The 24,216-nt window shown below is 42.6% G+C and overlaps 1 protein-coding gene across 4 annotated transcripts in view; it reads left to right on the top strand.

The window, feature by feature from the left end:
* The first annotated feature begins 3,396 nt into the window (after window positions 1-3,396).
* Window positions 3,397-24,216, top strand: part of LOC120835292 (low-density lipoprotein receptor-related protein 1) — a 72,205-nt gene continuing 51,385 nt past the window's right edge. For all 4 annotated transcript variants that reach the window (XM_040204087.2, XM_040204085.2, XM_078092132.1 and 1 more), the window contains exons 1-3: window positions 3,397-4,140; window positions 15,461-15,583; window positions 23,766-23,903. In XM_040204087.2, coding sequence (XP_040060021.2) covers window positions 4,044-4,140; window positions 15,461-15,583; window positions 23,766-23,903 — 358 coding nt within the window. In that variant the 5' untranslated portion in view covers window positions 3,397-4,043. The remainder of the gene's footprint in view (window positions 4,141-15,460; window positions 15,584-23,765; window positions 23,904-24,216) is intronic.

Raw genomic sequence — 24,216 nt, 5'->3', positions numbered from 1 at the left:
CTGAAACACAAAAATATAATAAATTCTTGAGAAAACTGGTGGTGCGGAGTAGAAAGTGTAATATTTTTGTGATGGGTGGAGATCCCTCCAAACATCAATTAAGCTAATCTCCTCCATACCATTGTGGGCACACTTTCCTCTTATTATTAGATGTAACCCATTTATTACTTATCACTGTGTTAAAGTCGTCTGCTCATATTAGTGGGCCTTGTGATTCTGAAGAAAATAAATCAAGTATTTTATTCATAAAACTTGTGGTCAACTTTGTGGTCAATTTGTTCTTAACAAATTTCATACAGGAATTATGGTTAAAAGAAAATAGTTATATAAACATTCCAGAGTGTTTAAAAGCACTTCATGTAGAAGGAAAATCTTTTTTTCATTTTGGGATCAAAAGTGACTTTGGTCCTTTTTGGCCTCTTTGCGGCCTTTCCTGAGACAAAGAACCCATTGTTATTCAAAATGCCACACCGGCAGTGTAGACTCACTAGATGTCAGTGCTGTGCTGCATTACTCAGATACCACTGAAAAGTACACAACCTACTACACAACTCATTCTAAACTGATTAATACATATCATATGTGTATATGTGATAATGTCAAATCTGCAATATAGGGATGCTTCTAAATAGATATGTCATGCAGTCTGGGCCTGGTTGATTACCGTATTTTCACTTCTGCTTTCTCAAACATATTAAAGATGTAGATGTACACTTTCCTGAAAGTGTTTTATGTGAAATTGTAAAGTTACATATAACATATACATACATAGAAATGAGAAAATTTTAAGAAGTACTATAATAAGATATAAAGGGTCAAAGGTTACTTACCAAAAGCGTGGACCTACAATTTGAGTCATATTGTTGAAATTTGACACAAACTGTGATTGCAAATAACATGTTTTTGTACCGTGCATGGAATTAATCAACATGATAATAAAAACACATATTTAGATATTTAAGACTCAAGCGAGGTTTTGGAATGTGACCAGAGATGTTGGTATGAACAGCACAGTCCAGTGGGAGTATTCACCATCTCCAGGATGTTTTGAAAAAACATCCTTCAAGATGCCATGTTTTTGATTAAAGCGTAGTCTTGTCCAATAACATAATGCAAAACAAAGATAACTGTCTGTTTGTGATGAGTGCTATCAAAACCAGCAGTAGGGGACCGCGACTCGTTTTCCAGGGCACTAAAAGGGCGCTCAAGTATCTCAGCTTCTAGAGAAACATGATCTCATTTTGCCTCATGTGTAAACAAACGATTAACTGCACTGTTTTACTCTAGATTTATGGTTTGGCCTTAACTCACGTCCCTACTTATACTCGAATAATATACTGTTCATAAAACAATAATACAAGCAATTCATAACTATATATTTGTTGGAAAACACTTTTTTAAATTAGAAGAACCAGGATAATTTCTATCACAGGAGAATGAAAATCTACAGACGATATATAGATTATTTTCCCCAGAATGCTCATTAATAAAACCAAATGTAGACTATATACAAATTTGTGTATAATTCAAGGATGGCCTCCTATTATCCACCATTTGCTACTCTTTAAACACCAATGCCTACAGTAAATTGCATCCAGCAGACAAGACTTGTTGTCTTCTCTACCTGCACCTAAACATTTATTTGTTCATGGTGATTTAATGTGATGTTGAATAAAAGGCTCAACAATTTTCCCCCAACAAACGTCATTAAGACCCAGAATTGTCTGCAGACTCTTTCCCCAAATCTTAACAATGCACTGACAAACTTAAGAGGATATAGAGTATTTCTGTAATGGTCTTTTTGGAGATTTACGAGCCTAACTGTACATCAACATATTTGACACATTGTGGGAACTGTTCGTAGAAGGCAAACAGGATAAGGTACGTAACATTGGAGTTACTACAGAGCCTTAATCTTTGAGCTGTTCAGTTGGAAGTATCTGTAACTTCCTGTCTTCTGGTGTCATCAGCATGGCAGTAGAGAGATAAGAGTCTTATAGTCTTATTGCTGGTTTTGTCTTTCATGTACCTCAGTAGAAAACAAAACACTGCTAATACTCGATGTCATGGAGGCAGCACAGGTTCTTTTTCGTGTCATGTTGTCTTGTCTTTCTTTTACAGCTTGCTTGAGGCCTTCTCTTGTGTTAAGCTCTTTGAATTGCTTTGTTTGCTGCACTTTTATTATAATTTTTTCAGAAACCTTTTCCATGTGTGGTCTATTGGCAGCGTGGTATTTTAAAAAAGGTGAGTAAATGGACTAAATCAATATCTGATGTAATTCTGGATTAAATGCGTAATGAAAACAGAGTTATTCCTAATTCTCCCCCAAATGTCACATAATTGACAGCATCCAATATCCAAAATGTAATTTGCATGCTGATCACTTGTTCATCCTCTCGAGACTGAGGGAAGGATTTTTATATGATGCTGTGTGGAATCTGTGGATGCTTCACCTCATTTACGGCGGGACATACCTTCAGCCACAATAATGTCGTCTGAAGCCACCATGAAGGCTGCATCCTTGAAAGAGACAGTCCCTGAAATTGGGAGCCAGATTGCTGCTTCCCATTACAGTGGCCTTTTAAGAATTAATAAGTCATTCAATCTAACTGGATCCAACCCTACCTACAATATTATGGCCGAATTGAAACGTAAATGAGGATCCAGAAAGCGAATGCATATTGAATGTGGTATGCAGTTTTCACTTTACATTATTTAACGGTGATGCTAAATTGCTTTTGAATGAAGGGAATGGTTTCCCTGATTTTTAGATGTGAGATTGACTTTGCACATTTCTAACCCAGGGTCAAGTTCTGTTCTTATTTCACTGCATCAATGAGCATATTATTGGTTTGATTCGTCTTTGTGTTGTATGTTTGGATTTTCTATTATTATTCATAAATCTACTGTTGAAGTAATTTGATTAATTGTGTATCGACAAATCTGAAGAACAGTTAATTGGATGAGGTTGCTTTTTTATAAAACATAGGTACTTTATCTACCCCTCACAGTGACCAATACTGACGTTAGATGCTCTATAGCACTGTGGGACCCGAGAAGAAATCATCATTTCCAATTATTATCGTCATTATTCTTATCCTTGTTGTGGTTGTTTAGCAGTACGCTTAACGTACACATAACCGTGGTAAACGTTAGCACAAACAACATGCAAATAACTTGCAGGTTAATTGGGGAAAGAACTAACAATAAATACATAGAATAGCCCTTTCATGCACAGCCTGGGGTTAGGAAAGAATCCGCAGCATTGTTGCAGTAAGATTATGGAGAGTGTATAATTTGATGGGGGGGAGTGTATACGTGTGTGCATATGTGCATGTGTGTGTGTGTGTGTGTGTGTGTGTGTGTGTGTGTGTGTGTGTGTGTGTGTGTGTGTGTGTGTGTGTGTGTGTGTGTGTGTGCATGTGTGTGTGTGCGTGGGGGTTCTTGAGAGAGGGGAGGGCTGCTGCTGTTGCGACGTCACTCAGCCCGCTGACTGACTGACTGAGCTCCGGCTTCAGCCTCAATCTGCGACTAGCAGCAGCAGAGGAGGTGGTGGTGAGGAGGAGGAGAGCAACGCTTGATCCACGGATTCTTTTTCTCCTGCGGCTTCTTTCACCCGACCAGGGGAGAACAAAAGACGGACAACTGCATGATTAAAGGCGCCAGCTCTCCCTCGTCTCCACTGCGAGGCAGGCTAGCTTGATGCTCCGTTCAGCCTGCTAAGCCTTTGTGGCAGGGCTGTCCATGCATCCAAGGAGCCCCTAAGAAAACCCCGGGCTGGGAGAAGCCTCGGCTTCTCTTTTTCTTTGTTTTGCCTTGAAAATCCTGCACAAAAAAAAAATATATATATATATTTTAAAAATCCTCTGAGTGGGCAGACAGCAGCATCTCTGTCAGCTTCATTGCGCAAGCAGAGAAAGCAGATCTCCAGTGAGGAGCATCACCGCCGGGGCACGGTTACACATCGTCGCCCAGTCTGATACCTGCAGCTTGACAGCACCAAGAGGCGATTGATGACTAATATTCTTTTAACATAGGCTACAATGTTGCGCACCGCGGCCAACGTGTTGGCCACCGGATCGCTTTTCTTGGGATTGTTGCATAGTTTGGAAGTATTCGCTCCGACCAGGGCTATTGATGGTAAGCAGGGCTGATTTCCTTTTTCCTTTTCCATATTGTATATCCCCTAATAATGTATAGAAGGCTAAGAAAAACAACGTGTAGCCTACGGGTGTGTGCATGCTGATGCCTACAGCATTTACTGTGTTTCGGGGGTCCGCGTGCGGGGCGAGCGGTCTGCGCCCTGCAGGGACCACCGCCCGGCGGACTGACCGAGCAACGCGGACTTTGGTTTTCGTCTGTCTGCCAAGTGCCACATGTGAACATCGCAATGTCACAGCGGCGAACGCGCATTTCCTCGTGCCCTGCGCAGCTCACGCGCAGCTCTCACACGTTCCCAGTCAGTGATGGGAACTGTAGCCTACAGGCCCAAGTACCTGCTTGAAGCACTTGTTTACAGATCCATGCACTCAGCAGTCAGATGCATTACTTCTAATGGCCTGCGTGGCCGAGAGGGGACAATACATGATTTAATGTCATGTCTTTTAAAGAAAGTCATCTTTCTGCGGGGCCGTAGTGTACATAATGTCTCTGTGTTTCAGTCGGTTCACATTCAGCGGATCTCACTGGTGTGCTGATGTGATGTCAGCAGTCGTGCCACAGAACAACACTGGGATGTTTCCATCTATTCTTCTGAGTCAAAGTCAAAATTGGGTCTGTGGTGTTGCAAAGTGTGTGTTACTCGCTGCTGCTTTTTTTTATCAACTGAATGATGCTTTGTTAGAACAACACACCCATCTATGTGGATTGTATGAAGGTTTTCCGGTATAATTTCATATGTTTAGAGCTGCTGGCGCTGCGTCACTGTTGTTTATCTTATCACCTGAGATGCACAGGACCCCCCCCCCCCCCCCCCCCTGAATGCCAACATTCATACTGCGATCTGCAGTCAGATAGTGAACCAAAACAGCTCCCCCCTACGACCCTGTGACCACAGACTGGAGCCACTTCTGGAAACTATTAAGCCTCACAGTCCCACTCACGCGCTCCTCTGTTTGGTAAGAAAAGAAAAGGGCGTTATCGAAGGGGAGTTGCTGCAGACGGATTTGTTAAATTCTTTGCAGGTGAAAAGGGAATGTGAGCTTATTTCTGCTGTGATATAATACTTCTTTTTCCAGTTGGGAGTATCTTACTTGTAAATTAATGCAAAGTATATTTTTAGATCACTTTTACAGCAACAACATGCCTCCAACGAGGAGAACTTGTTGCTTTAAAGATAATCAGTGTTCTAAGTTTGACATTTCATTGGATTCATTAGGACTTTAACACGCTTGACTGATTTAAACCACAAGCTGCATTTTGTGAGATTCCTCTGAGCCATAAAGGGTTGCCTCGGCCTTCAAAGTCATCCCACTGCACCTGAAAACCCAGTGCTGTTTTTGTTCTCAGGCAGCAAAATTCATTTAAATTACCACTGTGAATATAGACTCAGATAGGCTGCAATCGCATGTAGTTTTTCCCTCACTTGGGTCCACAGAAAGTGCTTTAAAGCAAATCTTTTGTGCCATGACATATTTTTATTGTTTCAGTGAAGTTGTCCTCCCTCTCAGTCTTTAATGCCTTGATTTGATGAGTCAGCCCTGTGCAGCATAACATAAGACATTGTGAAACGTTGGCTTTACTCACGCAGAGGCTGCTGCTTGTGAGAGCGTCTTGAACAAAGATCTGGAAATTTGAATGAATTATTATTACCAAAAGCAAAATTTACTCAACTGCTTTGGTTTCTACGGCGTCCTGTGTAGTTAAAACCTCCCGAGACTTTAGCCAATGCGTCATTTGTTGTGGAGGGAATTAGACTGTATGTTGCTTTCCTTCAAACACGGCTGAATTGCTTTTTTAACCTCTTTGATTGCCCCTTTAATTTGTAAGGCCCTTTGAACTACACATGTTACGAGTACAGAGTTTTTTCAGACTTGCCTGGAACTTGTCTTTTTCCATTTTCTAGACCTCTAAGGATTTTCTCTCACTGTCTCTGTACTGTAGCCAGCACAAAGACCCCGGGCCACCAACAAACCCTGAGTTTAATTGGGTCCAAACCGCTCTTTGTTTCCCTGACGGAGACCTCCACAAACAGCCTCAAATTGTTCAGAAAGCGCTGCTAATTGGGGGCCCACTGGAAAAGGCCCTAATGAAAGAATTTGCAATAATTTCACTTCATTAAAGTACTGTAACGTAACTGTAAAATGAGATTACTATTCCCTTATGGACAGGGCTGTTCTTTGAGGCTTTAGGTCGGGATTCCGCAACTTAGTCAAAACAATTCAGACATTTAATTCCATCTGAAATGCCTGGCTTCTCATGTTCCCTTATTCCTGCCTTAAATGTTAAACTCATTCATTGCGCTGGCGCCTGCCTTTTATTAATAAGCTCGGCGTCTTCTCTGCAGTAACATTTGGTGGATGCCTTGAACTGGCCCAGTATTTCAATTCAATTAAATTCATTTTATTTTGTATAGCCAAAAATCGCAAATTACAAATCTGCCTCAGAAGGCTTTACAGTCTGTACACATTCCACATCCTCTGTCCCGAAACCCACATATCGGCACAGGAAAAACTCACCAAAAAATGAAAAAACCCTTCCAAGAGGGAAAAAAGGGAAGAAACCTTAGGGAGAACGTCAGAGGAGGGATCCCTCTCCCGGGATGGACAGTCTACAATGGATGCCATGTGTACAGAATGAACAATGTATAATACATGCAATTCCTATGACAGAAATGATTCAAGTAATTGTGAGTAGTAAGCCAGGCGCACAGCAGGACCACTGCAGGGGCAACCACCATCAGATAGAACCACCATCCACAGAATCCTGTGGGGAGGGAGAGCACAGAGACTTTAGGAGAGGGTAATGTTGGTTTATGAGTACAGTAATATGATTAATATTTAATATAATAATGATGATGATGGCAGCAGCAGGTGTCAGCAGGGCCACGGCAGGTGTCAGGACCAGGGTCCAGGAGGAACTATGATCTACGGAGACCTGCTAGGGGAGAAAGCACAAAAAAAAAACTCCCGGGAAAGAAGCTGAATTAGTCATGTGCATTAATGAAACATGAATTATTGTAGAAAGAGAGCGTGAGAGAGGAGCTTGGTGTGTCCCCCGGCAGTCTAAGCCTATAGCAGCTTAACTAAGGGCTGGTCCGAGCTTACCTGAGCCAGCCCTAACGATAAGGAAAATAAAAGAGGAACGTTTTAAGCTATTTGGCTGTTATTGGGGTGATCCACATTGTTTGCTGACAACTGATCGCAATATGGAAAACATGGAATATTTGGTAGGTCCTTGTTTGTGTTGACCTTAGCAAAAAGCAGTTAATGCAAAAAATAGTGTCTTTAACACGACTACAAATTCCTGGTTTAGGTCAGTGCATAACTGAAGATTTCCAACTAGCCCGCAAATGGCGATTTTACTGGGGCACACATAATGCGACATCTTAGTACCTTGAATATATCTATTTGTAATTGTCTGTAAATACTAGAAGCACTGGTAAGTGCTCCACTATTACTTTTTTTAAAAGTAAATTGCATTTTAAATGTAGCCCGCCAGAAAAGCTAACCTTAGCAAAAAACAAACAAACAGCCTGAATGAATCAAGATCCACCTTGGAACTCCCAGAGAGCAAGCAGAGACTCCAGGAAGTCACAGCTTACAGCCAAGGAATAGTCCCACACACAATCCAGAGTAAAGCCACATCTCTGTTCTGTTTTTTACACTTTGTTTTTTTGCACGAATTAAAAAATGATATTCCATGTCATTCCGTGATTCCAGGAAATGCTCTATGCTAAGCTAAGCTCGCTGTCTCCTGGATGCAGCTCGATACTGAATGGAGAGATGTGTACATAGATATACAAAGGGTTAGTAGCCTGCACAGTTCATATAACGATGAACAAGAAAGAGCCGCAACCATCTTACTAAGGTGACTAAAGTCCAACATGTTATTCAAAATACATTATTAATCTGGTAAAAAATAGACCGTTTTCCAAATTGCCTGGAAACACCGCTGAGGTCTTTGAAAGCTGACACTGTACTATAGCTAAAGTACTCACGGTGCATGTTGCCAGGCCTGTTATAAAAGCCCTATAACCCACTTTAGAGTAGTGAGCCACTGACACTATCTGGATTTCTGGATATCTGGAGCTAATTTAGGATCGGAGAGAGAATGTGGTTTAGGAGGCCCTCAGAAAGAACATGAACAGAAAACACACATGTGTATATTCATAATACATTAGCCGACAACTTTTGACATTGGAGTAACCAATACACGAAGGCAAGGCTGGGAAAAAAATCCATACAAGCATGCTCAGAGAACTGCTAGGCCCTGCTCGCCAGAAGTCTTTGATTTAGCCAGATGCCGAGGTGGAGGCTGTATAAGCTGGAAAATATGTCTTACTCTGTGGTTATTATCTGTCTTGGGACAAAAATCCATCCTGCATGACTTAGATGATGGACCGTGCAAATGTTGTCTAGCGTTATTAAACGTTAAAACAATTATATTTACCTTATTAGTGTTTTTGCTTTCGTTTGAGCTGATGACATATTGTTTGCCAACAATGACCACTGTACACACATCTTTTTATTTTATAACCTGCAATAACTGATTTGTTTTTGCCGCCTGGGGCAGCAGAAGCCAGCTGTGACATAGCACCTCTTGTGTTGATGGGTGAAACTGGGGAGCAAACTTTATTTAAAACATCGACACCACCTTAACTCTTGGATTAACCCACTCCGATCCAAATATTCCAATGATTAAGGCAATACAAAATATTGCCACATTACACTTACTCTTTGATGCGACTCCTTTGCGAACATTTCATCTCCTCAGCCGATTCCTGCTTTATCAGCGAGCTAAAGTTGCAGGCTGGCAGGCGTTGTTATCTTTCGCTGACATGCAAATTGCTTCGTCATTCCTACTTTTTTCCTACTGTGCGTCTCCGTCCAATATTACAGCTTAGCAAATCGTCTCTTATTTGTTTCAACAATAAGACTTCCCTATAGATTAACAGAAGGTGAATGACAGTCAAAGCCTGCTGTGGCAAGCGAATAGTTCAACTCAACCAACTCAACGTATTGTGCCAAAAATGAGCCATGCCTTCATTGCTTGTTTTGGTCAGTTGCTGAAAATAGTAAAAAAATCATGGATATAGGCTGCTTAAATATACTCACCTTATTGCTTTTAAATCTGAAGTCTGAAACACTGAAATGTATTGTAAATCCTTTTATCAGTAGCTCACTTTGATACAATAGAAAAATGTTAAATTGACCTGCACCAGTAAGAGTTTACAGTAAAAGAGAGAAAGTTGTATCATACCAAACTTCATCAGGGATGAAGCTGTTATCACCAAGCAGCAGTCCTTCACGTGTTCTTCAGGTGGGACTGTAATATCGTATTGTTTGTGTTATCTCATCAATCTTTCAGCCAGGTTTTGAACATTCATATCCCAATAATCGTTATTAAAAACCTGGCTCAGCCAATGTGAAACAAGGCATCGCCGTTTAAACTCGTTGTGTAGTCGACGTTGTGTAGTGCTTCCTCTGGTCGCTATCACTTTTATAGTGTGGACGTCAACAATTGCTCAACTTAATTGTATTGGTTATCTTTGACTGTATATAATGCACCTAAAGTATCTCCAGTTTGTATTTAAGTATCAGGAATCCGCGTTTGGCCTGTAATGCCGAGGCCAGGCAGTGTCAGGGTCAAGTTGCATGACTCGCGTTCACACCAACAGCACACACGGGCTTAACTCGCTCCACTGTGTCAGTCTGAAAGGATTGTTTGTTATGCGAAATGCACAATGAAGGATATTTGTATATTATACATATGCATCTATTCAATATTGTTCCTAAAATGTATTTATGTCCTTTTGGTTCAGCAGATAAAATACAGTCCATTTTCATCATCACCCAACAACAAATCCATTCATACACATCCATTTAAGCCTTTGCTACAGGCGTCAGAGCAGACTCACACCTATTGTAGAAGAATGTAGGAAGAAAAGTCAACACCCACAATAGAAGTCCCTTCAAACGTTCCACATGAAACAATGCATTCCTAATGACAGGCATGATCAGCATCAAGGTCACTATTCAACAGTGCTTTAGATTTATTCCCAAAACCTCTAATCCTAAACACAAAGCACAACCTTAACCTAGGTCTAATTGTTACACCAATCCCCCAAGCAGGCATTCTCCCTTTACTCTGTAGCAGAAATCTCCTCACATAGACCCACCATCATTATTTCTGACTTCTGCCTAAGCCCAAGAATGGTGGGTGTGTAGTTGAAATGACAAACCATAGCTCTTAAACTCACAATCCCTTTTCTGTACAAATTTAGAAAACCAGGTGACTTTTTGTCTTTTAGTGACATTTAAGAGGTGCTGGGGGGTTGCTAGGCGAATTGTCTAGAGCCAAGCTAGCTGTTTCCAGTCTTTCACACTTAACCAGCCTATATCAACATGAACTTAATGGCTTTCACTCTATTGGCAGAAAGTGACACTTTCTAGAAGCTCCTTCACTGAAATTGCTTCTAACTTTCATATCAGTAGCCCTCCAAACGTATCTAATGACAGCAAACTTAAGGCTCAAATGTAATGTCTGCATAACATTAAGCACATCGTTTACTGTATATGCACATGCATATAGTGAATATGTGACGAGGTTCCAGAGAGTCGCTTTTCATTCCAAACAGCTCCTGCGTCACACTAGAAACTTGTACCAGTCTTATGAAAAGGCACCAAAGAATTTCACGTAATCTCCTTTAATATGTTCCCCCTCGGCAGCATGCTAAGTAGGCTTAATTGTCATCGCCCTCCCTGTGCGGCCTATACGTTCAGCGTGTGCTGTGGCAGTGTTTGGCGCAAAGGGATTTGACGATGGCCTTGTGGTATTCTGCCTCGTACCCAACTTCTGCTGCTGGTTAATCCTCATGCGGAAGCGAAGGGGGTCGTGGCCCCCACACCCGCTCGGGGCCTGAGCCTCTGCGAAATCTCTGCCAGACGTCCAAAGAGCTCCTCATTAAATTCATGTGTGTTGACTGCGTTTGTGGGTCGATCTGACCGTCAACGAGAAGAAGTTACAGGCAGCACTGTGTTATCCTGCATGACGAAGCCCCATTTTACTTGGCAACTTTCACCAGACATGAGCACATTCTTGATGTTAATTCTTCTAAACTTTAACTCTTGTTGCTATAGTATTTGTGTCTGCTATGTAAATACACATATGCTTAGTTGTCCACTCTCTGTGGTAATGATGTTGAAATTCTGTCTGAACTTTTGTTTAATTTGTTCATGGCCCGACTGCCTCAACTCTTCCAAACTCGGATAGAAAGGTTTATTTAAGAGGCACAGCTGGGGCCCCTTTTCCTCTGTTTTGTAAAATGTCATGTTGGAAAACTTTTTTTCCCTCCCTCATCCTTCTTTCTCACTCTCTTGCACTACAAAACCCTGAAGCGTTTGTGCCTGGGCTGTGTAGGAGGATGATGAGGTGGTTGGCTGCAGCTAAACAGACTAATATAGACATTTCACTTGTTTTTTGGCCCTTCGGGGAAGCCCAAAGGTCAGCAAACTAGTCCCCGCGCCCCGCTGTCTCTCTGCTCTACATCAGTCTCTACCTGTAGGTCTTCCCATTTGGCTTTGTTCTGGGAGCTTGCTGTCTGATCAGTGGCCAAAGGTCTTGTTTTGTTTTGTAAGAATTTTTGGGGGAATTAATCAGGTCTGCAATGCCGCCGAATGTAAGAAAATGTCCAAGACTATACTCTTTATTGACTGGTCTCAATTGTTAATTACCAATTTCAACCCTCAGCTTTTCCGGTGTTTAATTATTTGGCCTTCTGTGGAGCAATGTAGCTGTGGGTCGATGACAAAGTGGTGTTCCGGTCTGTGGCCCTCTGAACAGATGCAGTTTGTATAAAGTGGGCGTCAATGTCGAGATAGATTACACACAATTCAGGTTGTTTATCCTGCTCTCATATAAACTTCCCTTCTCTAAATATTTGAAAAGGTAATGAAGCTTTATCTATCTGGTAGAGTGGGATCAACTTCTCTCTTTTAAAAAAGGCGTTTCATTGGTGCAAGTACACGTTATCTTCTGTAGACTAAACTACAGGTCCCCCCCCTCTTTTAACTGAAGATAATCTAAATTTAGGACATTCTAAACTAACGGCAATCATCCATCGCTTAATATTCTGCAATAGAGTATCCACTAGCCCTTAGCCGTGCTCGCAACGCCATGGCTATGGATCCCAATGCCTGTTATTAACCATTTTGGTGCAAATGTCTTGACTATTGAATGGGTTTGGTGCATACGTTCATGGTTTCCATGCATCCTATTGGATGGCAGTTGTTTCATCTTGTTAAATTGTTAGCAATTTTAGCACGCTGATGCGCTTAACATGGATGACAAACATGATGTCAACATGAACTCAATGGCTGCAGATTATTGGTCTTGTTACGCTGGGACTGATGAAAAGGGTTTTGCAGAGTGCGCAAGTACTTAACTGATCCCTGACACTGTAGTTTGTGGTCTGCCTTTACCCAACAGTAGCCATGGAGCTGGTGCAGATGTTTTGCTCAAAGTCTCTTGAGTAGTGGCTGTCGGTTTAAAGGTGCGACGCCTCATCAGGCCGTCTTTGAAGAACAGATTCCATACTGGTCAAACTCCCTTTCAGCACCACTGTTGACAGCACTTTAAAGTCCACCTTCATCTCAACTGCTGTTGAGTGGAGCGAGATGAGGCGCTTGTCTCAGTGTCTGCTGTAGTGCCCCGGTTGATCTCAGAGGGCAGGGCTCCAACTTATTTATAGCCCTGCTGTGGGTGTCAGAGGAAATGGGGCTGTGGCTGGGAGGAGGACGGGGGGGGGGGGGGGGGGGGGCGAGGCTTGTGGTTGCCTTGAAACAGGTCTCTTTCTCCAAACCAGACTGAGTGGACATCAGACAGCGCCGGGGGCCGAGGGCAGTAGATTTTTACATCCGGCCCAAATGGCGATGACCCAAAGCATTTTCCCTCAGTCGCCACTTTGGTAAACACACAGGCAGTTCATTGATAGAGTGTGTGACATTCCTGCATCCCATCTCAGGACCCCAGCACAACTCAGTCTGCTCTCAGATCTTCAGACCTGCCTCCAGCTATGAGAACCCCGCCCCCCTTTTGACTTGTAGTCCCCTCGCCTCTCCATTTGCTGTCGTAGCTGAGATCACCCAGCTTGTTCTCTTATGTCATCCTACATTCATCTGTTTATCTTTTATGTTTAGCTGTATTCTCTTCCTCACTACATTATTTAGTTTTAAAACACAAGACCAATCTGTTGAGACCTGTTGTGTTATGCATACACAAAAGTGTGACACGGACAACAAAATGTGTCACTTGACCTCCAGTGTGCTCTGTGCTGTCTGGATTCTCAGCGGCTATAAAAGTGCCTCTTAAGTGCATCTTAAGGTTGAGTTGTGTGTGCACTCATCCCACTATTAACCCTGCCTCTATTGGAACACGAGTTAACAGCACGTCGAGATGAATATGTCTCAATAAACAGAAGTCTGGAGAAGCTGCCTGCTATGGGTAGTTTTGACATCTCTAAATAAATAAAGACAAATATAATAAATATAATAAATAAAGACATAAAACAGAGGATGAGGAACGAAGAGGAAACACTAGCATGAGCCTGGTTGCATTTCATGATTAATTCAAATCTTTGTGATGCCCCTGCAGACACACTCACACACAGTCCACAGCGGCACACAGAGAAGGATATGTGGGGAGTGTGTGTGAATGTGTGCAGCAATATGTATGTTTTCATGGTATTTAGGTTGAGCTCCATTTCAAGATTCCTTTCGTGGCTGGAGTCGGATGCTAGCGTCAAATGTACATACAGCCATCCTCTTTATCCCATCAGCCACCCCTATCAATGCGATGCCCCCCCCCCCCTCCCCCTATTCGCTACATTGCCAAATAACCAAAGGGGTTACAATAACATCACCGCCATCAATTTGTGCTTATTATACTGACCTGACCCACTGAAAAAGCATCCGCACAGGGGGATGGCGATGTTTGTCCCGGCACCATACCAACGTGAGGCCAGAAATAAACTAACGGGGATATAAAAAGATGTTTAGAGAGGCTCTGGGAGAAATATGAGCTCAGATGATACACAAATAATTTCCATCGCAGCCTGGTGATGAATATTTAAATATTGAAATGAGTGACTCGCCCGTTGTTCTCTTTGAAATGTCAGCCGGTGAAATGTGACTTTTGTTTGAATTAATAGTTTTGAAATTGTTTTAGGAAAGTAGCACTTAAGGGCAAATACTTAATTAGAGTGGTTTGGTATTTAAATTATGCTTTGTCCTTTGGTGTCCACAACTGTGGCAATGTGGCAAGATGACACTGTAGACTGTAGTGTAATTATTTGTTCTCCATCCTATTAACCCTACGTTACCGCGTCATATGATCACATATCATATAATAAGCTCTCTGTTTTAGCTTCTTTCCTCACTTTTTATTAGTCTAAATAATGCTGACGTATACATATTACGTCATTAAACAAATTTCATTAGTACAACACATCCCTATAAATATTATTGTTCTTACAATACACACAATATTATGAATTGCACAGTCTTAAGGAGCCAATTTATTAATTGTTGCTTTTCAGTACTTCAATGACGGTTCCACACCTGCTAAAAGGGTTTGTAAGCAGAATTCTCATTTACATCCTGGACCTTTCTTTGGTTCACATTTTAGAAATTATTTTACACACCAATATATTTAAGTGGACAACTGTCCTTCCCTTTTCTTGCTATTTCCCAATGAGCGGAAAGTTTCCGTATCAACCTCCACTCAGAGATTCCCATGAGTTCCCCCGGGTGTCTCTGCTTTGTCGCTTGTGTGCGTGTGTTGTCGGAGTGATTATGTGTTATTCTAAGAGCCCTTGAGTTAGTGTGGGTTTGAATACACTCCCCCACTTGGCTGTGGGGAGCAGTTTTCCCCTCTCTTTTAAAGGTTGGAGAGAGAGGGGGAAACGGATGATAGGGGGGCAACTCATAGAACAAGATGTTCTTTGATGTCCTGCAGACATGTTGCATCACTGCTAGTTGCCTGGGAACACTGACCTGGATATTTAGCTGCAGCAAGTTTATGCAAAGCCTGCATGACTGTGTGTGTTTGGGTTTTGGCGAATCTGTTTTCTAACCCAACAAGTAGCTTCGACTTTCTAGGGGCCAACTATTGACTCAGAACCCAGCAGACCCTGGTTGCTAATGAGACTTCACGAATAGAAAATAGGAAAAAACAAGTTTCATGTTTTTTTCAGGAGACTTTTAATTCACTTAAATTCACTTTTCCCTTTGTCTCTTTTCAGCTCCAAAAACCTGCAGCCCAAAGCAGTTTGTGTGTAAAGATGGGGTGACGTGCATCTCTAAGGGCTGGCGCTGTGATCGGGAGAAGGACTGCCCCGATGGCTCTGACGAGGAGCCTGATGTTTGTAAGTCTTATGAATGCAGTAGTGCATTTTATATATATTTTATTGACAGTTTAGATTACACGCTTGTATGTTTGATCCTGCTGCTCATGACTCTCACTGCAAAGTGAATTTTGGCAGACATTTAGATAATTCAGGGAAGATAATTGCAGCCTGCAGAGGAAGGGCTTTTCAGCTTACTGCATGCAGATCTATAAATGTATTATATCATTTGAGCAGCCCTGGTCAAGTGGGTTTTGGACACTTTGGACTCTCATTCACATGTATGAATTCTGTGTGGAATAAAAGCTCTCGCTGCTTATCTTCTCTGATATGAATAAGGGACAATCAAATGTTTGCCGAACCTTTCATTCTATTCAACACGTCAACAAAAAGATATAGTTGGTTCATATACAATTTTCAACATATCTGTATAGATATTCTATGGGCAATGTGGAAATCATGCAGATTGTTTGACCTGAATACTATTTAACAGGTGCAGTCCTTTTTAAAATAGCTCCAGAAATAGATTGGAAACCTGCATTTTGGCTTTTGAAAGACATTTTTGAGGGTACTGATATTAATGGGTCATTTTATCACACTGCACACGTTCTAAACGCAATCTTCAGACTAAACTTGTTGGCCTATTAGATTTATGTGGCTAACCACAGCCAGGCTGGAGACAACAATGGGGTGTTTTATCAGCGAGTAAGCAAGGTCATTCTGCCCTTAACACTCCTGTCATGCCCAATTTACAAAGTTTGTTTTTCATGATAGATGTGATTTCCTTTTGCATTCAGAGCCACGGAGGAGGCAATCATCAACTGGAAGTAGAACTAAAGGAAAGGGAAAATAATCTGTTATTTCTTCATTAGAGTGGAAATGTTTTGAGGCTAAATCCCCGAGCTGAGGATGAAAGCAGTATTGTCTTTTTGGACAGCCTCCCTGTCTGAAACGCTTGCAGTTTTCAGAGGGCTCAAGGTGGTGGACAGCAATGTGTGTGTGTGTGTGTGTGTGTGTGTGTGTGTTGGGGGGGTCGGGGGGGGGGGGGGGGGTGAGTGAGGCCAGGGTGCTGTAACTGCAGTCTAGACGCAGACACTGTATAAGCGTAGGTCTGGAAATCATTAGAGACTCGCCCAGAGCAATGGAGAAACCTGCTGTTTTTACAACCTGCCCTTTCTCCCTGTCCTCATCTGTGGGCCGGCCTCCCTCCATGTCTCCATCTGGGACAGAAACAACAGTGACTCCGTATCCTGTGTCCTGCTCCCTCTAACAACTAAACTAAATGAACATAATAAAGACAAAATCCCTCAAAACACATACTCACATACTTATAGGACTCATGCTTTGACTTCCGTGTCCTGGTAGAAAGTCAAAGTGAGTCAGAGAGACAAAACGAATGCCCATTCCTATCTTAGCTTTAGAATTGTTCTGTTTTTATGAAATGTGGAAAGTTTAAGTCCACTGCAAAAAATCTGCTGCTGTTAAAGCTGACGCCTGTCAGGTCGCTATTGATGCTTTCAATATAGTTGAATTCTGTATATAGTTTTCTTATAAAGAAAACTATATACAGAATTCAACTATATTTATAACCTCTTGTTGATTGACTCCAAGAAGAATCAATAATTTGATTTGTTTTGGCATACACCTCTGTAGTCATTTCTTCATTATTAGGAACACTGAATGAATATCGACCCTCTCAAAAAGGGCTGGTTGTAACTCATCAAATGCATACATTAATCAGAATAAACAATGATCTACTTTTCTGGGCTGGAGAAGCTGTCAAAAGGATTGGAAATGACAATGGATTTGTGTACAATATCGCCACATCTTTTAAGAGCATAAATCCCAAGCTGCATGTGCACCGTCCATACACTGAGCAGCACTGGTAATTGTGTTGTTGTGATAAATGTGCTCTTTGTGAAGGCCCTTTTGTAGATGCTTCTGGTTGAAAAGATGCATGAGAGACGTTTATTTATTCACTCATGTGCATGGGGCTTTGTTGTGTGTGTTGCCTATTGCCAGTGAAGTCAGTCACTGTCCAGTGCAGCTGCTTTGCCCTGCTGCGTAACCCCCACAATGCTGTTCTTTGTACCCCGGGGTTCTGGGACAGACTGGTTTCACTCTGAAAGAGTAAAATAAAAACTAAATGGTTGTCTGGGCACACAACATTTATATATAGCGCTTTCATCTACATTCCTGATCAATGAAAAATTTAAACACATACATGTGGAGATTAGTTGTCTGGAGAGCCCTCAAGTAGGATATTTGCAATGGTAGAGCTGGCATCTCCTCAGGCTGTTGACTTTATTGGGGTCCTGTGTAGGGAGGGTGTCCTGGAAACACAGGAAGCGCGTGACGCTGAACTGATGTCCTCTGCCCTGTAATAAGGGCAGTTATACAGACACTTCTCGCCCAGGCTGCGATTAGCTCTGTAGGAGATGAGGAACTTTTGTAAGAGCCACTTTCAAAGTGGAAAAATCATTCGTGATTCCTATCAAAATAAATGAATGAATGAATAAAATTAATTTCTTGAAAATAATTTGTATTGTATACTTGCTTAAAAGTTTGAAACGGAATCAATTGCTTTTCTTACACATCCAGCAGGCACAGAGCAACATTGATGTTGTGTTTGTGGAAGACTGGTCATGTCAACACAAATATTCAGTCTCCTCTTTAGCTCCGTTTAGCTCCCCATCAACTCCTGATGGAAATATTTGGCTGGATGCTCCACTATTAAATAGTTAGCTTGCGTATTTAACCAGTTGTGCACTGTTTTTTGCTTGGCAGATAATGTACATTTGGTTTACCAAAAGTTTTCCTTTAAAAACAGCCATGTGATGAATGCTCATGACAGCAGTCTTCAAACAATGACCTGGAGTGTCAAGGAAGCTGCGTGGAGGTAAAGGTAGGACTCAGACGCAGAGTTTAGGCGAGAACAAAAAGGACTTTAATAGTCAAAACGGTCTTCAAAATCAAAATCCAAAAAGGCAAAAACGTAGTCATAGAACAGGAGACAGGAAGAAGGACATGGAACATGGAACATGGACATGGAACATGGAACATGGACATGGGCTTCTGACATCCACCAACATGGAACAATGACGCGACCAGTGACAAGAGACACACATGGCTTAAATACACTAGGGAGGTGCAGGTGATTGGACACAGATGGGAACAATTATGACATGACAATCACAGGGGAAGACAGGACAAGGCAGGAAGTGACATGACCCAGGGAGAACAGAGGCAAGAAACTACAAAATAAAACCAGACATGAACCCAAACCGTGACACTGGAGCATGTTAAAATGTTTCATAGAGCTATTGGTATGAATTTCTATCGTTTAACTTTAGTGTATTATTGACGTTTCCCCCCTCAATTTTAAAACCTATGCCTCAATTTGCCACGGATAGGAGTAAACAAAAGTCATCCTTCATTTAAGTACGCATTTCCATCAGTGCCAAACCGACGGCAAGTCGAAGATTCCCGAGGGGCCAAATTCATCCCAGACAGAGTGTGTGCAACAGTAACAGCAGAGACAAATAGAGAAGCTGCAGAAAGGATGTTAGATGTTTAATTTGAGTGTGCGGCGAGGCCGAAGTGATCCACGGCCACTTTTAGGACAAGAAGGAAGGCGCGTCAGAAAGGGCCGAGCAGCCCCCTAAAGCCCGCGTACAGCCAAGAGAAGCGTGTCAGGGGTTTGAATGTGAAAGAGACCATTATGTAATCTCAGCAGGGCTCTCTCAGAAGGGTGTGGGGCAGGGCAGAGGAACCCCAGTGGGGGGGTAGTAGAGGGGGGGACCAGTGCAGAGACCGGATGCTGAACACCTGGCTGTGCCTTGTGGCTGCTCTGTCTGAACAGCAAACTACCTCGTGTCTTACAACTAGCGGTAATACAAGCTGTCTTCTGCCGTGGATGTTTAACTTTGGTTTCCTTGGGTTTCTTGGCTTGAACAACAACAATTACTCTCATCCTCCTTTCCGACCCCCTTGGGTCTTTTCCTGTGATTTGTGTGCTGTTCTTCTACGTCGCCTGTCCTTTGAATTTGGCTTCTAATGACTTACGTAACAAATGAAAATGACGGTCCGGGAAGGGACCTGGCGCTCAATTCATTATGAACAAAGCCTGTCTTGCTTTCTGGGTAAGGACTTTAGGCCTAAACAGTCAATGTGGGGCAGCAGTATTGCCCCCACTCGGCTCGCACAACACAAAACAAAACTTGCACAACACTAACAGTTTTAAGTTAATCCTCGGACCATTGTGAGAAAATAAGAGGCAAACTAATCAAATCAGTCTTTTCAATCCGAGGAAAAGTCGCTACCTTTGAACCTTATTCAGTCGGCAGTATATCTATTTTTGTGCTTTTATCTTTGCGTGTTTGTGGGAAAAAGACAGAGAACACACAACATAACATAAAAAAATAGTTATTTAAACTATGCGCAAGCTTAAGGAAAAAGGTGTGCACGGATGACTGATGTAACTTCTGGAAATTTCCCCATTGATTTCCTTTGTGCGTTTAACTCACTATTTCATAACCATTCCTGTACAGACTTAATCTATTCATTTGGTCCGTTGTCCTGAAGCACTGTTGTAACGGACTTAGCTGATAGAAATGTTTGCTTGGCGGTTCCTGTGCCCTGAGGGGCCGTAGTACTGCTGTGTTTTGAGAGGGCTCAGTTTGTTGTGCTTGTGAGAGCTGGATTTAGACCTTCCTGCTTTGCTTGTCGCCCTGCCAGCCACCCCAGAAGCCCCCCCAGGAAGGAATGAAATTGTGGTGTTGATATCTTGGAAGGAAAAGGGGTAGGCAGCAAGAGCCAGAGACCATGAAGTGCAGAGAGGGAACACGGTCTGCCGGCAGATTGAAAGCCAAGGCCCTTAGAATAAAGAACATCCACGCTGTTTGCTCGCTTAAAGCATTGTTAAATAGAGGTGTGATCGCCTGGACAAAGAGAATTCATTGAGCTGTAAATAAAACCACTGTAGCTGTTGGGAGGCACTCAGGTGTGGTTGGACTGGCAGGTTAATGTGCTGTTTTCCACCTGCAGAGTGAAGTGTTTACAGGCTAGCTGTCAGAAATAAACAGCGTCGTTACCAAAAGACAAACATTGCCTTCGGTGCGCTGCGGATAGCTGCTGCTGTGCCTGTCGCTAATCTTCAAGACAAAACCGTGTTGAACACGTACTTTCTATTGTAGCCTTTGAGCCAAAATGATGCTCGGGTGTTTTTCTTTCGGTGCCGTGTCCTAGTTTTTTTGGAGTTTGGTTTCTTTGGCAGGGCAGGCGAAGGATGGAGGTCAAGAGGCGCCTCGGGCCTTCTTGCTCAAGATTCGGGCGATCCGTCCAAGAATATGTCACGTGGATCGAGAGCTTCACATGCAGGGCCGGCCTGTCTGAGGGGTTATGGCCATCAGGGGCCGGGGAGACCCGGTATTAGTACGGCCAAAAGGTGAGCTGGGTGTAAATTGGTGCAACACAAATTATTCATGAGGGATATTTATGGATTAATATGTTAAATTATTCAACTACATATGGATGGCCGATTTCTCTGAAAATGATTAAGCGTATTTCTACCATTGCTTATGCTGAGATAGTAGCCTTGTAGCTCTGTGGAGCTGGCCTCATTCTGGCCTACATAGACTCTCTTTAATGTTTTAGCACTTCTTATGTCTTGGTTGACTAAGGATTGTGTTGACCTGCGTAGCGAGTGGAGGCATGAAGTAATAAAATGGAAAATCCCCACAGCCTGACTAGCTGTGGGCTCTGAAACAGCCTGATCCAGACCAAGATCGTGACTCCCAACTGGAGAAGAAACACAGACCAGGAGACCGTTTGCAAGCTGAAAAGACATTACTTATGAAAGAAAAAAAAGTGTCATGAAAGTATGAACGGCCCCTGTTTAGGGAAACTTGTCTTAAATATTAATACTAAGACAGCACATATTTATAAAGTTCCATCTCCCCTTTCGACGCTGCCATGTTGCCACAGTTCAGATCAGCTTAGCACCAGACGCTGCTTACAGCACTTCGGCTCAGCCTCCTTTGTTAGGGGGGGTCACAGCCGATTTGTATGATCCAAACAATGGCCTTAGTTCTCTTGCCCCCCCCACACCCCCTCTTTCTCCAAAACCCCTTCTGCCCTCACTCCCTGCATGTGATCTACCTCTATGTGTGGCGGCTTAAATACTCCATTATCCATTATGCTGTCTCGTTTTAGTGGAAGAAATGCTCTTTTTGGCTCTAATGTTGTTAGGGTGGCCCGCGGAAAAGTATCCATCAGGTGTATTGAATAGGTTGTTATTGAAGCGTTGACGGAGGAGTCATACAATGTTATTTAAATAAAAATTCAACATGTCCACTTTTGTTGGAGCGTGTTCTTCCTCCAAAGTGGGTCGTGACAGAAAAGGTTTGAGAACCACTGCTCTAGACAGACTTGTGGAAGAAGTGAATTCTGTCCTGGTATCCACTACACTCCACTACAGACGTCTCGATGACGTCTGTAGTGGAGAAGTGAAACCTTTGAACAATTTCTATTCTCCATTGCAAAATAATAGTTGAACCCCCACCCTCGGTTTTCCCCCACTGGCTCCGACACGGCCTGTACGGTCCAACGATGGGAACACCGGGATGATTTTCCTTTTCCTTGAGCGTTCTCATTGAGCTACAGAACAGATGACTTGAACCTGCACCGGCCAGCTTGTGTAGATCTTTCACAACTAGCTGTGGAGAGAAACGGGGCAAATAAAAAACTTCTCAAAGAGAAAGCGGTTTTGGCTAACCTGGCTCCCTCACAGTAGAGGAATGTTGAATAGAAGACCCTGTTTAATTCAAATGAGTCTTTTCCACCGCGGCCCTGCTGACCGCTGCCAGCTCCCTTAAGAATGGAGCCTTGTGGGGCTCTGTCCACTTCCTGTGGACGAGGTGTTCCACTCGGTCTTCTATGTCCCCCCTCTCACTCTCTTTCTCTCCCTTTGTGTCTGTTTCTGCACACTAGCCTCCCTCTTACTGTAAATGGGTCAACAGATGTTGAGAGTAAAACGATGGGAGGGGATGCAGAAGAGGAAGAGGAGGAGGGGTGGCCAACGTGTGTTTGTACGTCGGCTGAGAAAGAGGAACCCTTTGGAGGAGCGATCTGTTCGAATAAAAGAGTATTGCGTCAATACAAAGAAAAGGAAGGAAGAAGCTTATGCATTTGTCTTGCCTTTCAGCAACGTTTTAGTTATAAATAATGAATGATCCTCATTTGCTTTCCTGCTGAGTTGGATGGCAACATCAATACCGCTTTCATTTCTATTTGATACATATGAAAATAAAGCTAGCGGGGGATTTATTATTTTGTGGGGAAAACATCTAACCTGGCTCTCTAAAAGAATATATGCCTACTTACTTCTGTAAAGCAGACTAATGAGCAGCTTATCATGTTTAATATTAGTTGTTTAAACCAATATAAACTTTTTATTACGTCTCCGTGCGCTCCCTGGTTATCCCGTTTTCAACGTCACATTGCAATGACTTGTGGGTGATTTCTTTGGGCAAAGTCAGCATCTAATGCTGACTTACGGAAAGTCTTCATAAAGGGCTCAAAATGTCTGCCTGAGAGCCTTCAAAACACTCAACGACTTGACAATGGGACGGAACTAAACCCTCAAAGTAGCGTAAACTGCGGGGTTTGGACCAAGCTCTCACTGCTTCTACATTTCTGTTTGCATACATAAACATACAAATACAAATACAAATGTGTTAATGCATAAGCTTCGGAAGTACCGGTAAGCATGTGATTAAACCTGAGTAGTCTTTTGCTTTGCTTTTTTTCTATTGTGCCAAAATACAATCCTTTTCCTCGGTGGGTACGAAGTTCATGAAGACTGGTCAGAGTCACAAGACAGAGAACCAAAAAAAGAGTTCAGTGAGGCCGTTAAGTCGAAAAGCCCATGCTGCTTGTCCAGTGATTTTAGCAATACATTCATTTGTTTAGGAATGTCTGTGATCAACTTTGTTTGCCACATGAAGAAATCTCTCTTGTGTTTGTTGTTTGATTATATTTAAATGTTTTTCTAGTTCACATGCCACTTTTCCAGCTTTTTATTTTCAACAGCAGGAGGGATATTTGGGCGATCTTTCTAAATGTATTCATAGCCAGATGCATATACAAATAACTATTACTGTACTTTATTTCAGTTAACCATCATTGTTTTTGTCATGGGCAGGTCCTCACAGTACCATATCACGGTGCCCCCCCAACGAGCATCAGTGTGGAGGAACAGACCTTTGCATCCACATGAGCAAACTGTGCAACGGGGCTCCAGACTGTACTGACGGCTGGGATGAAGGGCCACACTGCAGAGGTATCACTGTCACACACGCACACATTTAAGGGATATGTAATGTAAATGCAAAAGAGTGTTTTGGTAAATATGATTCTTGTTGTTGTGTGTCCTGTTCCGACTGGATTCCTGTTGTCCTATTTGTTTCTTTCTCATTGTTCTGTTATCACTCCTGACATCTTCACACTGAAGAAACAGTGACTGATTGATTTACCACACCGTTGATTTACCACGTATTAGCGCTGTGCCGAGCGGCTGCCGGGAGGCTGCCATTGGGGTTATACGCTCACGTGCACTAACACTCACTAAAAGGCCTCAACAAAGCAAGGAGAAA

The sequence above is a fragment of the Gasterosteus aculeatus genome, chromosome 17, assembly GCF_964276395.1.
Source record: "Gasterosteus aculeatus chromosome 17, fGasAcu3.hap1.1, whole genome shotgun sequence".
Taxonomy (NCBI): domain Eukaryota; kingdom Metazoa; phylum Chordata; class Actinopteri; order Perciformes; family Gasterosteidae; genus Gasterosteus; species Gasterosteus aculeatus.
Note: the sequence above shows the minus strand (reverse complement) of the source record. Positions and strands in the feature narration are given on the sequence as shown.